Source organism: Mus musculus, chromosome 7 (assembly GCF_000001635.26).
Source record: "Mus musculus strain C57BL/6J chromosome 7, GRCm38.p6 C57BL/6J".
NCBI lineage: Eukaryota > Metazoa > Chordata > Mammalia > Rodentia > Muridae > Mus > Mus musculus.
Genome location: NC_000073.6, coordinates 101,444,170 through 101,460,128, shown reverse-complemented (window position 1 = coordinate 101,460,128; position 15,959 = coordinate 101,444,170). Strand labels below are relative to the sequence as shown.

At 52.4% G+C, this 15,959-nt stretch overlaps 1 protein-coding gene across 14 annotated transcripts in view; it reads right to left on the bottom strand.

Moving 5' to 3' along the window:
• Window positions 1-15,959, bottom strand: part of Pde2a (phosphodiesterase 2A, cGMP-stimulated) — a 91,139-nt gene that overhangs the window by 52,701 nt on the left and 22,479 nt on the right. For 4 of the 14 annotated variants that reach the window (NR_152192.1, NM_001143848.2, NM_001008548.4 and 1 more), the window contains exon 2: window positions 8,661-8,727. Coding sequence is in view for 10 of the 14 variants with exons in the window: in NM_001143848.2 (NP_001137320.1) it covers window positions 8,661-8,727 (67 nt within the window). In the remaining 4 variants the exon portion in view is untranslated. Of the gene's footprint in view, window positions 1-3,909; window positions 4,068-8,660; window positions 8,878-8,925; window positions 9,114-9,400; window positions 9,610-15,959 lie in introns of those variants that run through there. The other 10 variants (NM_001243757.1, NM_001143849.2, NR_152193.1 and 7 more) reach the window with 9 other exon arrangements.

Below are 15,959 nucleotides of genomic sequence, written 5' to 3'. Positions count from 1 at the left end.
GAAATGACGAGCGAGGGCTGAGATAAGTATCTGACCCTAGAGGACATCCCCTTTGTGCACAGAACATCTGCCTCCTCGTCCCCACAGTCCTGAATGCCCTCCTCTCCCAGGACAACACAGAGTGGAAGAGAGCCTCTACCACCCTCAGAGACTCCTAACGAGGGCTGCTCCAGTTCAGACACCGAATCTCTCTCTCTCTTCCGATCCCCTCTACTTGACCCCAAGTATAGGGAACTGGATGAGGGGAGAATCTCAGTTGGGCATTCACAGGCCTTCCCCAGTTCTAATGCCAATCCCTGCTGCATCACACACTTCCCTGCCCCCATGCCTGAGAATACGGATTTACCTGTCCATATATATCGCCAGTAACTTAAGAACCTGACCTCTCTGGATTCAGTCAAAAAGACTACCACGGGGTATCAGTGCTCTCGATTCTTTGACCTCTGTGCCAGAGGGCACACAAAACCTTTAGTTCTAAAGGGGAACAGGACAGGGCTATGCCCAAGTTGCCAGGTGGGGCAGTCAGGGTGGGGTGGGGCCCGCTTTGAGAAGATGCAAAGTCTTATCTGTCAGTTCCTCCTCATTGTCCCACTGTCCTCTGGGGAGCCTCTTGGCTTTCCCACCCAGCCACAGGAAGCTGAGTTGCTCCTGAAGACTGAAGGGAGGGATCTCACTGTGGAGGAAGGCATGTCCCCAGCTGTCACTGAGGAACTAGCGAGGTGGATCCCATCTGCAGGACCCTGAAGGGCTTCACACGAGATGCACGGGGGGCGGGGGGGTTACAGCAAAGAGAAGACTGTAGCAACCACAGTGACCTCCTTTATATCTGGTCCAGTTTTAACCTGGATGGGATTTGTTTGTGCTTGTGATATCTTTGCACATGTCTGTGTGTCTGTATGCACGGGTGCCCATACCAGACATGGAGGTCCAAGTTGAGTCCCAAGGTCAAAGTTTGCCAAATGGAATGGCTATCTAGACATCAGAGACAGTGGAGAAGACGGGGCTGAGCAAAGAAGACAGACAGCAGCTTGGAGCTGTGGGGTAAGAGAGGCTAGCTGGGCTTCAGGAGGCTCCTGTGTATTCTGTGTCTATCATGGTCAATTCTCAAACCCTGGACACCAGAGGCGAAGGGCAAGGTGTGCCCATGACCTAGAGGAGAGGGGCACAGCACAGAGATCTGCCACAGCCTACTGTGTCACTTTAGTCAGGACCTTTCCCTCTCTGAAGCAGCACCTTCATCAGAGGAAAAGGGTTCGACTTGATCTTCTAGGACTTTTTCTAGGCTGGCTTTTGAGAGAGTCACACCTGTACAACCAGAAATAGAGACCTATGGGGATGGGAGAGTGCCTGGGGCTCCTGGCCAAGAGAGAGTATGAGAGAACAGGGGTGGAAGAGCAGAGGGGAAGGCCTGGCTGGGGAACCACAGGAAGGCTCTGAGAGCCAGTCAGCTGCAGAGGGTTCCCTGCAGGAGACCCTACTCTTGAGACCGAGACAGGAGGGAGTATACAATGGAGCCTTGTGGATGAAGAGAACAGCTGTCTCCCACCTGCTTTCTAGCCTGTGGGAGGAGAAGGCTGGAGGGTGGCAGACAGGGACTCTGCCCTTGAACTTGAGTCCTTCCTCCAATCCTGTGTCGCAGAGATCCCAGGAGAAGGGAAAGGCTGGGTGGCAATGAGGTGCACCGGGGGAATCAGGGAGCCCTAGGTCAGACCTGCTGGGTAATGGACTAGTTTTGATTTGGCAGCCCACTAGGCTGGGGAATTCTGGACATGCAGCCTTGACAGGCTTCTGCGGGGTTCACCAAGGTTAGGCTCTAAAAGGCAAGATCTTCCCTTTGAGCCAGGGTTCCTTTCCTGGCCTGGGTAATGAGGCACAAGCAGGACTCAAAAGGCAGTGAGGTACTAGACTACAGGGCTGGTTTTGTGACAAACTGCACGGTGTGCCTGAGACTCAGGCCAGACTCCATCAGCTCTTCTAGGCCCCCTAAGCCTCAGGATAAGAGCTGGGTCTGTAGGGAACACAGAGACTATCCTCCGGTTACTCTCTGGGTCCCCAGCCCTCACTGGCAAAGGTTCCTGCATCTCCACGCCCGCGTCCAGGAAGTACTCACGTCCTGTTTTCCCCTCAGGCAGCTGTTGAGAAAAGGGGTGAGCAGGCCCCTCCTTCTGTCTACATCCATCTACAGCTCTATGAAGACACCTCGAGGGCTAGGAAGAATGGTGCTCTTTGGGGGATGCAGGCAGTGGGTGATGGGACTGACTGCTATGGCATACAAGCTTAGAAAGTGGCAGGTCCCTCACATGAACACGCACCAAGTCTGCTGTGGCAGGGGCGAGCCCATGTGACCAGGCTAAAAGGGTCACCATCTCCTGTGATGTCAAGGCACCCCCTCCTCCCCTCCTTCCCTTGGGGGGTGGAGCTGCCATCCCTCCCCAAGCTATCTGTCTCCATTGTGTCTTGTTATGTTTTTAATAACTGAACATTGACATTAACAAGGCAGGTGGCTGCAGCTCTTCCCAGCAGCCCCATTTAGCATCATTGAATCATCAAATCATCAGATTCTAGAATCCTTGCGTGCACAGAATGTCCGCATCTTGGGCTCCCAGAGTCCCAGCATCTTAAAATCACAGAATGTAGGATTCACACAGCCACACACCCACCCAGCCCTGGGCTGAGAGCTGGGAGTCATAGAAGGCGATCATCCTCCCAGTGAGATGACAGTCCCTCAGGAGCTGGCACTCATACAGCCCTCAGAGCCATGGGCCTCCAAACTTCCTCGCTTAACAAGTGAGAAAACACAGAAGGAGTGCACCCCAAAGCAAGGAACCTGGCAATGCCCAGCCTCGACACTGCACGGCTGCACCTATACAGGTTGGTGTTTCTGACGACTGGACAACCTTCAAGTTCTGAAGACCCCATGCTTTTCGCGGGGTCAGCTGCTGCCTGCCTCCCCGCCCCTCTCAAGCATCCTTTCCACCTCTTCTCATTCTTTTCTCTTCAATACCTTCAGCCTGTCTCCCCCACCGTCCACCCTGGTGTGCTAACCAACCGTGCATGGGGGTTGCAAAGGGCTAATTCCCTCAGGGCAAGGGACAGGAAAAGCAAAATGTCTTCCTTCACCCCAGGCACCAGCTGGAAAGGAAGGGCAGGCTCCTCAAAACAGGAAGGCCGGGGCCCTGGGGGGTGGCCACATCAGAGACAGTTCACAGAAGCCTGAGCTATGAAGTCCAGTGAAGCAGCAGTCTACAATTTACATGAGAAGGGTCAGGTACGTTGCTCATTTTCATAAATTTACATTTCTTCTCATATATTTTTTTGGATTTGAAGTCTACTAATTTTTGCAGCTTGTTTTAGGTTTTTTTTTTTTTTTTTTTCCCCCAGTTCTGAACACGCTCGCTGCCCCGGGCAGAACACCAGTTGCCCACATATGGATTGATGAGAATACAGCAGCCCTGAGTGGGATCCAAGTCCCCTGTTAGTCTGGTGGCTGGTGACCTCCTGGAAGGTGCTTCTTGGATTCAGGCCCAGGCTTGCACCCCCACCCCATCTCCTCTCTTGGGCTCTCAGAGGCTACACAGAGCCCACCCAGTCACCTCACTTCTCCCCTTCTCCTCCCACCTCTGTTGCTGGGCTCCCTCTTCCAGCACGGAGTCCTCGCCCTGCTGTCCTTTCCCTGACCAGGTCCCATCATCCCCAGCATGGACCGCAGCAGCCTAAGCCTCAGTTTCCACTCCAGGGAGCGGCATGCAATCCTTCACAAGCCAGACATCCAGTCCCTCCCCTCATGCCAACTCCCTGGAAACCATACAGAATCTTCAACATGGTTTCTAAGCCCTGAGCATCTTGGATCCTGCCAGCCTCACCAGCCACATCTCCTGTCTCCCGAGGTCCCTCCCCTGCCTTGCCCACCTTGGCAGTCCAGGGTTCAGGTCCATAAGCACAAACATGGGGCTTGAGAGTGCCAGTCTTCTTCCCCGTGTCTGCCACCAAACCACCACATTACCATCCTCCTTTCTCCAGGGTGTTCTCCAGGCTCATCCCTCTGCTCTCAGAGTTGTTTTCTTTCTGAAAGCTTCCTAGCTTGCTCTTCCTCTAACGCTGGGCTCAGGGCCCCAGTCGGCTCTGCCTTAGTCACACACATCAGCCTCTGTCTGGGTTCCCTCCCGCCTCACCCCTGGCACCTGCGTCTGAGCTACCTGCCACGGGCTAGTATTGCGCAGACTTGAGGATGCTCATCTCTCACCTTGCTATTAACAGAGTGTTCACCTAAGGAAGGCCTGGCAGTATACAGAGTATGTAGTTAGGACAGGCAGAGCAAGGGGTGCAAGAACCCTGGGAAACTGGACTAAAGACTACAGAAAGCATTCAGCCCAGTCCTAGAGTCACCAGAGCAGCCATCAGAGTAAGGACAGAATATCCATGGCAGAGACATTGTGTTCTCAAGCCCACGAGAGCAGGTACCAGAGGAACTGGCTGAACATTCAAGGAAGGCTTCCTGGAAGAAGGGTTACTTGTTTCTTGATTGAGACAAGGAAGATGGTTGAAATGAGAGGTTGGGAGCAAGGACATTCCTGGGAGATCAAAGTCAGGGGGGGCTGGAGGCCTTAGGATGCAGGGAAGAACGGACATAGATAGAATGATGCTCACCCCATGGCCAGGGCGGGCACAGCTGGTAGGCTGGCAGGCAAGAGTGCCCCAGCTGTGGCTGGGAAGCATTTCCTGTCTCTTTGCCAGGGGGGTCATTAATAATCATTTACCCGCCACAGGCAGTACAGAGGCCAGCCAAGGAACAGCATGGCGCTGGGGCCAGAGCCCAGCCTGGTGGCCAGGAAAGCTGGACAGTGGTATCATCCCTGCCACACGCTGTGAGCCCTGGCCCAGCCATCTCTCTTCCTCTCTGAGAATGTTAGAGGGATGAGGTTCTGGGAGGAACTCCCCTGCTCAGGGCTTCAGTTCCTCTAGCTGACGGTGTGGGCTGCCAACCCTCCAGGGCAATCCAATAACAAGTAGGAGACAGACCTAGTTTGGAACACAGGAAGGCAGACCCCAATGGGGTGGATATGGAAGACTCCATAGAACCAAGTGCAATTTAGGCTGGGGAGCTCCTGAGAGAGTCATGAGGAGGAACTGGTGCACATGGAAGCTAAGAATCCCACCAAATGATCCTAATGCATGAAACGGTACCTGTGTGGCCGAGCAGGGCCTCTGCCAACGCTTGTAGGCATTTGCATGAGTTCAGCCGTTAGGCAAGATGTCATCAAAGGACCCCCAGAAATTAGAAAGAACTAGCTAAACGATGATGGCGACCACAATTATGACAGTGACTCAGCCAAAGACGATGGGTAAAAAAGGGAACAAAAAGCTGGAGACCAGGGATGGCAACCAGAAGCCAGGCAGCGCTGCTGGCATGGTTGGGCAGACACAGCATGATTTCCTACCACAGTTCCACGCCCACCACGCACCGCTTTAAGGCCCAGCTTACGCACAACTCGCTTGAAGAATCTTCTAGAAGGTAATGCTGAATAAGCCCCAGCCCCTTTCTAATTAACTGGGATGGCTCTGTGCCTCCAACTTAGGAGTCCTGAATGTTCTTTAACAACACCTGTTGAGAGTGCTGGGAAGGGCTGTCCCAGAGCATTCTCTGGAGAGTATGATGTGAATTTCTATTGCCTGGGACCTCTGCCATCAGACTAAAGGGTCCCCAAAAATTGACCAGGTCAACCCTTTCGGGTAATGGGTTCTGTGAGAATAGTGTCTATCTCTGATGTGGGGTCAACAAAGGCAGATACAAACTGAAGTCTTTCTGGCTGTCTCCCAGTCTGACGACATAGTGAAGGGAGGAGGAGAGGGGAGCACCGAGGGGGGGGGGGGGGGCTTTGGTCAGGCCGAGGTGATATTGACCCAGAAAGACAACCTAACCACCCCAGTTTGAACAGTAAACTGTTTTCAGGTTTGGTCAACTCCAGGCACAGTCTGCTCTGGCATAGAGGGGCACCTCCAGAGACACCACCAACCTTTTGGTCAGTGCTAGACCCTCCCTTCTGCTGAGGTTGTAGTAAACACAGTAGACTTGCTGACACGTGTATCCTCTCCCCACCCTCTAAAACCTGGCCCCAAACACGGGACAAGCTAAGAGGAAAAGAACAAAGGTTCCCTGACCACAACATCACCCGCCGCCCGCCTGTCCAGCGCCTGCTCAGCAGGAAACTCAAGACAAAGGCTTTGGTCAAAGTGAGAAGGATGAAGGGCAAAGGCTAGGGGCAGCCTGGGTTGGGAGGGCAGGCGAGGGCATCTCTAGGGACTTGATTAGAAGGAAAGCAAGGACAGGAAGGCAGCCAAGCCTGCCTTGCACATATACGTCACTCCACAAACATTTATGGGGCACCTGCTGAATTCACACATGGCCAAACATAATATACCTCTTTTCTCAGGCCACACACCTTATGCACACACTCCACTGCCCAGACCTCAGCCCTGCCCCAAGGCATCCCTAACTCATCCTAACTCACTGTCCATGCCCCACACTCTCCTCATCACATGCCAACAGCTCCCAGGGAGAAAAGATCACAGAACCCACACCTCACACTGAAAAAGTCACAAGGCTCACACCCACACCCACACTTCACACCACACTCAGACTCCATCTCCCACCGTGCACCTCACACACCTCACACTCACCTTCCTAGCCACAGATGCACGCACCCAACTAAACACACACATGCATGCGCACACACCACTCAGACACAGAAGCACATGTGCAGACATATTCTGCATAATTTGCATGCTTAATGTCAGACCAAAATATCACCCATTTGTAGACACACAAAGTCCTTCAGTCTGGAAACTGCTTTCTCCTGCCCACCCTCCAACCTGGTCAACCAGCTGCTGAGCGAACCGGACCCTGGGTTTTGGCTGCACCCGGTCTCATCCATAGTTGCACGAACAGTCACCACAGGCACATAGCACACAAACACTAACACACAGGCGTCCAAATATTTTCTCCAAGCAAACCCAGGATGTACCATAGTGACCCTAAGCTACCCAGGAGGCTAGAAGCACAGCCAGACATAAACCTCCACTCCTCTCTCACAGGACATCCATTCGAAACCAACAGGCCCATACTAGGACTCATTCTGACCACATACTGCAGAGAAATAGCATGTATAGCCACTTATTCAGTCTTCAACATGCAAGCTGTCCCTATAGCATCACAATGCCATGACAGACACAACTACATGCACACACCACAGTCACTCGCTGTGCTACAACTCCCACCCACGATCCTGCCACTGTAGTCACACAGAGCATGTAACACCACAGACTCACAATCTCCATACTGTCATCTCCCCATGCTAAATCTCACTCAAATGATGTGATTATACATAGCACAACATATATGATTACACACAAGGCACACTCAACACATGCTATGTACACAGGAACCCTCACATAAGCACATATACCCCAGACTCACCCATCCCTCACTACAGGTGAAGGACATTTACCCCCTCTCTCTATCCCCAAACCCAACTGCCCCAGTCACTACCAGGACAGCTGGGATAAGGAGATATCATGTATAAGTTATAAATACCAGTGTCCCACCTCACGATCCCTACCCACCATATATTTTGGGCACCCTGAGGGCAACGTTCTCCATGTTTAAGCCCTTGGACTTGAGTCCATCCTATGCCATACCTGAGAACACAGGCACAGGTGGAGGTCCTAGAGGCTCCAGCCCTGTCTTCTGAGCCGGTTCCCCCACGACCCAAAGTAGAGGCAGACATGTAGGGAAGGCATGGTCACAGAAAGACCCTAGCACAAAGATAGAGACCTACAGAAACTGAAGGGCTGAACAGACCAGGAGAGGTAGGCAGCCTGGAGCAACACACTAAACAAGAGAACAGCAGAGGGGCCAAAGGATGATGCACTCAGAAATTTGGGAACTGGAAGAATGATATGGGACTATCACATCTAGAGGCTGGGAGGCAACAGGAGGAGACTGGAGGTCTGTGTAAAAGATGAGGACTGGGAGGGGGCAGTCTGGCAGAGGAGAAGAGAGAATCTGGGTTTTAAAAGGGGGTTGGACCCTTGGGTTGGGTGGAAGATGGTGACTAGAATCTAGATGATTAGTAAGGATGGGGAGTAAGACTTTATAAAATAGAAGATAGAGGTTTGGGGGTGAGGTCCTACTTATGAGGTAAAGTTCTCTGCAGCCAGGGGCTTAGGGGATATGGGTGTGCCTGGAATCTGATATGTACAGTAGAGAGCCAGAGGTTTGAGAGGGGAGTGGGACTAACCTGGGAGGAGGGAACTCCGGGTTTATACAGAGCTGTTAATGTGGCTGAGGGGGGCAACGAGGATTAGGACTTCGGGGCTTGGGATGGAGGAGTTCTAGATGCGAAGCAGAGTCAGAATCTGGAGGGGCATTTGAACTATGAGCCGAAGAATCAAGGACCCCCTCTGGGTATGGCTGCAGTCCCATTCAGTACAAGACGGGTTCCAAACTAAGGGAAGGGTCCCCTCTTAAAGGAAGGTTCAGGAGAGAGTAGACCGTGGGGCAGACGACTGCAAGCTCTTCAGAAGACCGGGCCCTCACCGGGCTCTCCCTGGACACCCGCTTCTCCCTGTTACCCAGAATGGGGGGGGGGGGGGCCTCCTACCTGCAGGCTGTCGGCGCATGGCTGCGGCGGCGGCTCGTCCGGCTTGAGGAAGACCTGCTGGCCCCGCCTGAGGAATTGGACAACAGCGATGAGGATGTGGTGCAACACCAGGACCATGCTCGCAGCCGCCCGCCCGCCCCTCCAGCCCGGCCCGCTGCACTCGGTCAGCGCGTCCGCAACAGCTTCGCCGGTCCGCGCGAGGGTCCGCCCTGGTCCCGCCCCGCCCCCGCCCCCGTCCCGCCCCAGGCCTCCAGGCCCCGCCTACGTTTCTGCTACCGGGGACAGCACTTCAACGCCTTCCAAAGATCGGACCCCACCCGATCCCGGCCGGCTTGCTCCCTGCCAGGCCTTCACCCTCTCAAGTCTCCTGCAGCGGGTCGGCTACGAGGGCTCCCACTCCTCGGTCGCCTCTCAGCCTTCGCTGCCTTCCGCTTATCCCATTGTCACTCCTCCTATGTGGTAGGGCCCCTCCCAGAGTCCCGCGCACTGTCGCACCACATTCTCTCCCCATCACTTGGACTTCAGTAGCCCGGCCAGAACCCCGAGGCCGAGTCCAGCGCAGTGCGGGGAGAGGGGCCGCGGCCACAGTCCGGGAGCCCCGAGGTCCTTTCACTCCTTCCAGTACAGAGGGTAGAGGAAAGTGAGGGAGAAATTTAGAGGTCGCTCCAAAATGGGACGAGCCCTGAAGCGGTAGCAGATCTGTGAAGGAGACACGTGCGCCCTGACACACACAGGCGCACCGTTCCCAAATGTGGGGTGAGAGCACTGGGTTCCTAAGGCTACCAGATAGGCCTTCATCGGCGTCCCAGGAGGCTGAAAAGGGTGCAAGCCCCAGGGCCATCTAGTCCGCAGTTCCGCGGTGGGACCCCGAGAGCTGGGAGCGCATTTCTCTGCAGAGCCGCCTCTGTGCTCAGGCACTTGCAGCAGCCGTGACGCTCCTGCGCCCCCTGGTGTTCTATCGCAAAGGTGCACCCTGACCCCAGTAGGGGATGGCTGGAGGGATGAGGGGACATTTGTGTAACTTGGGTCAAACCCCTTGCCTGGACCAACCTGTTTTCTAGCCTCTGCTTGCTATAAGATGGGCTAAGGCACAGGACGAGTCTATATCAAATGGTGAATTTGGGTCTTCCTGGATTTTGCCAGTGTAACTTTAGCTTGATCCCCTTCCCATTGGGTGTCAGTTGTCCCACAGGGCTGCCAGAAGACAAAAACTTGGAATGATGGTGAGACAGACAGACTCCTGACAGCCCTCACTGTGACTTTCCCTGGTTCTCCTTTCTGCGCTACTGCCCCTCTTCCTGTACTTCCCTCTCCCCCCAGCCCTTGGAAGGTGACTCAGTGAGCCCCCTGCTCCTTGCCTCATAGATGTGATTCATTTGGGCCCTTTCCCCCTGGGGAGCAATTTCCCCAGTGTTGAGTCACTGAGCCCAGTGCTGGACACGGTCCCAGCACCTGGCACAGGCTTGGAAGTGTCCTAGCTGTCCCAGTAGCTCAAGGGGTGATCTTCCACACAAGGATTTTTCCCCCTCCTAGCTGAGCTTACAGCTTCCAGTGCTCAAACATCCTTAGTGGGGGTCTCTACCACGAGCACCATAAAACCTAAATCTCTCACTTGGCATTACAGACCTTCCACAGTTCAACCCTGATTATTGACCAGCTCTGACAACCCCCATCCCTTGTTTTTATACAGCCCTTTTCTTTTAGACAGCAGCTGCCTCATTCTTGCCTCCTGGTCTGTCATGGTGCCACCCTGTCACCTGCTAACCATTCAAGAGCAACTCAGAGGCCATCTGCTCCAAGACCCCTTTTCTGGATTCCACATCAGTGATCTAGGGGGGGCCTTTTTGTATCCTTCCTGGGAGTCATGTCTGGAGATGGGATCTAAGCCAATTGCTGCTGCTTCTTCTTCCTCTTCTTCTTCCTCTTCTTCTTTCTTCTTCTTCTTTCTTCTTCTTCCTCCTCCTCCTCATCCTCCTCCTCTTCTTCTTCCTCCTCTTCCCCTTCCTCCTCCTCCTCCTCTTCTTCTTCTCCTCCTCCTCCTTCTTCCTTCTTCCTTCTTCTTCCTCTTCTTCTTCTTTTCTTCTTTCTTCTTTCTTCTTTCTTCTTCTTCCTCTTCCTCTTCCTCTTCCTCTTCCTCTTCCTCTTCCTCTTCCTCTTCCTCTTCCTCTTCCTCTTCCTCCTCCTCCTCCTCCTCCTCCTCCTCTTCTTCTTCTTCTTCTTCTTCTTCTTCTTCTTCTTCTTCTTCTTCTTCTTCTTCTTCTTCTTCTTCTTCTTCTTCGTTTTTTGAAACAGGGTTTCTCTGTGTAGCTCTGGCTGTCCTGGAACTCAGTCTGTAGACCAGGCTGGCCTTGAACTCAGAAATCCGCCTGCCTCTGCCTCCCAAGTGCATCTTCTTAGTAAAGCAGTTTGTCCTACATATTAACATTATAGAACATGACATGCATGGGCTAAGATGTGTAAAGGTTACACCTACTCCTTTAGTGGGACTCTCCTTTTTCTGGCCTCAGTTTCCTCCTGTGTAAAAGAGGGGGGATGACCAATATGATGATGACTGTTCCCAGGTCCAGTACACATACCCCTTAGTAATCCTAGTCACATGTCACTGGCTTGGTCCCAGGCTTTCAGATACTCTAAGTAAGACACAGGTGCTCAGGAGGTGCTGGCATGATTACTGACCCTAACTACTGGATCTTCAGGGGACCTCATCTTAGCTCTGCAGTCGAGAGCCAGCCCCACCCTGGCAAAGACCCATCTTTAGGGACCTTCACAGCACTTGCCTCCTGAGAAGTTATTTTTTAAATCCTACTTGAGTCTCTCCTGCTTTGGTGACTATAGTCTCAGATGCACATTTTGTCTCCCTCAGGTCTTTGTGTGTTATTTGTTCTGAGTCAAATATTCATCAAGAGGACTGAGTGTGTCCTCACTCAGTCAGAGGGCTGCTGCATGTGGCCAATGGGGCCTCCACTGCCCCATCTGTGAAATGTTAACACATCTAGACTCAATAAATGAGCAACCTAACCCCTTACAGCACTTGGTAGGCTTCATCTTCACCTGAAGTCCCTGAATTTCTTAGTCCAGTCCTCTCACAGTTGGGGCAACCAAAGCTCTGCCAAATTGCAAAGGGAAGGACCTTGCCAAACTCTCATGGCTAGGAATTGTGCCACCCCAAGGTTAAGTCCGGTTCCCCAGAGCTCCCTATAAATCCCAGGGCTCCTTATCTCTACAGTCTGTGATCCACTATGCCTGGTTCTCCCTAATGATTTGAAAGTACTTCCTAGTCTGAAAGCCGAGAATTAGATTCTAGCTGATCCCTGTCCTGTGAAGGCAAGAGTCGAGCCTGACCACTAAGATTTGAGTTGCACATCTAGGCCTGGAACACTTCAACACTAGCAAGCCACACACCCTCTCCATCATAAAGTAGAACTGATGTGTGTACATGTATGTGAGTATGCATGTGTGCATGTTTGTATGGACATACATGTACACAGATGAGTGCTTGCCTGTAGAATCTGGAGGACAGCCTCAAGAGTCATCCTCAAGGATGCTGTCTACTCTGAGATTAGCCTCTCAAATGAGCATGGAGCTCATCATGGAGTTAGGCTAGATTCCTGGTTGACCAGCAAAGCTACCAGAATCCTCTAGTTGCTTGCCTCGCCAGTGCTGGGATCAAGGAACACCACACAACCAGAATTTTCACATATTTTCTGGACTAGACTGGGCCCTGGTCTGGCAAGGCTAACACTTCACAGACTGGACTATCTCCCGAGTCCTATCAAGCACATTTTATAGATAAGGAAGGCCCAGAACACTAAGTAAAGTGTCCATGCTCACACAGCGAGTAAACCACAGACCCAGAATTCCAGCCTTGGCCACCTATCATCTGTATCTTAAGCTTATGCCCGATGCTTAGGAAAAGGCAGGAAAGGAAAATGGAGTTAGGATACTCTTATCCCCAACAATACAAGGACTGGGGATGCTATGCCCAGTGTGCCCAGCCTCTGCTCATCCCTGACACCAGAAAGCTCATCCCCAGATGTCCTCCAAAGCTGCTTCAGACCTCTTCTTGTCTCCCTTCCTTAGCGTCCACTTGGCTCATACCAGGCGTTCCTCCAAACCCCTGTCCTAGGCAAGATATTTAAGGAAAGGTGACTCCACTAAGACCTTGCCACTCTGGGTACCGTACCCTCCTGACTTCCAGTCTCTCATAGGACCTGCACCTGTGTCTGCAGGGCCTGGGACCTGTGTGTACCCAGGAACTATGTGTGAGGTCTTGATTAAGCCCCGTGTTATACAGTAAACAAACAAACAAACAAACAAAAAACCCCAAACAAACAAAACTGGAGCTCCCAGATGCATAGTCCTTGCCTGGGTTCAAACAGTTGGTCAAGCAGTTATCTGGGCTTCAGATTTTGTGTTCTTATCATTTTGAATGAACATCTTGTGCCTGCAGAACAAGGCTCCAAGTGTAGCTGCTCTAATCATGCCTACACAAACCCTTTCCCTAGGCTTCCAGAATCCCAAGTGGCAAGGCTCTTCCTCTGCCATGCACACCTCCTCCCCCCATCCAGAGCTTGTGGCTTCTCCTCAAACTTTTGGTCTTTGCCCAACCTCTTCTGTTTGACGATTGGGGTGGGTCACCCATTTCCATCTCATTTGCATCCACATTTGTTTTGTATGCAGCAGGTGGTCAATGCCATGAACCTCCGGGAGGAAGGGAACCCATGAGGTCAATCTTCTGGCTTTTACCATCCCTGCTGAAGAGACCCCTGAAACCTTAACATCTTCTCTTTATCATCCACAGACCACATAATCCTTCCAGTAGTAAACAAAGTGGCCCCGAGCCCCACAAACTCACACCTTATACCCCCAAACACTAACAGCTTTTCCACAGACACAAGTATACATCCATTCTTGGAGCTCCTGCACACACGCACGCACACACAGACACACACATGCACACACACATGCACATAAACATGCACATACACACATGCGCACATACAGATGAACACACACATGCACTCACACAGACACACACGTGCACACTTGTACACATGTACACACACTCACACACACACGCTCTGTAAGCACTCTACCATTGCCCCCATGCTCACTCCTACTGTGATCATCTCTCCTACCCAACTCAGCCTTGGTCTCACTCCTGCCTACACGAATCCCTGCTGCCCATAGGACACAGAGGATGCCCTGCTTTTGAGTGGAATCCCTGTCAAGCCCTTAAGCCCAGGTGAAGCTCTGCCCAGTGGTACCCCCTCCCTTCTAACACTCCTTTAACTGTCTGGAGGCACTGTCCCCCAACCCCCACTATGCTGTCATCCCCTGTGACGGGACATTTTTGCTTTGCTCATTATAATAAACTCAGCTTCTAGAACAAGGCTTGGCCTACCATTGCTTAAAATCACATCCAGGAATTGGGTAGGATTTCCCCCAGCCTGTTCATCCTCCCTCAGTAGGACTTGCTTAATGATGCATTTTCCCCCATGTACCTCCCCCACCTGATATAGCTCCTTAAGGCAGAGATTGAGTCTGCAGCGAGCTACAGAGACTCAGGCCCAAGCACAGGCTGGGCACAGAGAGTAAAGCCTAGGGCACAGCGGATCCCAGGGTATGACAACCACTCTATGATGTTCAGGCACATCTGGAAGATAGGACTGCTTGAATAAACTACTCAAAGTCCAACGGCCTCAGCAAAGAGCCCTCTAGGCTGCTTTCTCCTCCCATCAGAACCCTAACGTCACTCGTCCTAGCCACTCCATCCCTGCTTGCACACTCCCGGGGACAGGGACCTTACCTCTTCCCAGCTGGTGCTTTCTCATGTGTGAGAGAGATGGCTTCTCCCTTATAGCATCATCCTGTCAGCCTGGCTTTCCTGAGGTCCAGCTTCCCATGGGAAGCAGGAAGTAGCCAGGCAGGAGAAGAGGCAGGTCCCTTTAGAGCAGTCCTGGATATCTTCTGAACAGCTTTGGGCAGCCATGGGAAGAAGGGCTCTCACCTCTGGCCTGTCTCAGGTCAGCAAGTGAGTTCAAGGTGCTTAGATACCCAATGCCATCCATTATCTCAGGAACCTGATCAAAGTACACAGGCATTCCGGAGAAATCGTGGACTTGAAGTCTCTCCTGGACTTCATTGCCTTCTCACTTAACCCACCTCTCACCACTGAGTCCCCCTTTATTGCATCTCCTGCCCATCACTGAGCCCTACCAAGCTCATCCCCACATCCCTATCCATTCATATAAAGGCCCACTTTCCTCCTGATGCCGTTTCTCCCCTCTTGACATCTACAAGAACAGGGGAGGAAGCTATTCTGACTCCTTCACTAGGAAAGGGCCATGTAAAATGCAGCCCTCCTGAACCTAAGCTGCAAGAGTACTGAATGGATGGGCTGGCCCTCCCGTGGTGTGGCCACCCACAGCCCTGCACAACCCTACTTAAGCAGCTGCCATTCCTGAGCTCGACAGACTCCAGGGGTGTCTCATAGTACAACCAATCATTAACTTGTCCTTCCTGGACACACATCCTTCCCTGGGGTTTTCAGAGCAGGGCCTGTTTGGGAAACTGAGGTAAGACACTATAAGCCACGGGGATCCAAAGCCCCATACTCAGCCAACTCACAGACCTTTCAGGGAGTCTGTCAGTCTGTGCGTTCAAGGCTCCGAGAAACTTGCACAGCTTCGTGTTCTAAGAAATTTTCAAAATCCGTGCTGCTTACATTCTATGAATTCAAAGCCCTGGAGTCCTCAGAGTGCAAGAGCCCGTGAATTTTAATATTATTTTACACTAACATCATGATATAGGCAAGACTCTCACATCTGGGTTTCTATGGCCTTGCAAGTCTATGGGTTGAGTCTCTGAATACCAAGGAAGGGGCAACTGGAAAGGCCTTTAGAAATAACACCACTCTCCCAGGCAGTGCCAACAGCCATGGGGAGCCCCAGATTGCAAAGACAGGGAAGGAACGGGGCCAGTGTAAATGACTCAGTCCAGTGTCACCATCCTAATAAGCACCAACACAGTCCACTCTTGCTTCTCACTGTGCGATCAGCTGGCTTTCCTCGGGTCATGACGGATAAATTAGAGAACCCATGAGCAACAGTGCAGAGCCAGGCATGCTGAGGAGCTGAGGAAAAGACAGCACTGGCTGTTCCCCACCCCCAGCAAGCCTTGCAGTCCCTGGCAGGATGAGTGTGCATGGTTTAGGCACAGGATGTTTAACCCAAAGCCCAAGTGACATGTTACTGCTGGCCTTCGCTCCCCCGAGGCCCACCTTGCTCCTCCCTCCCC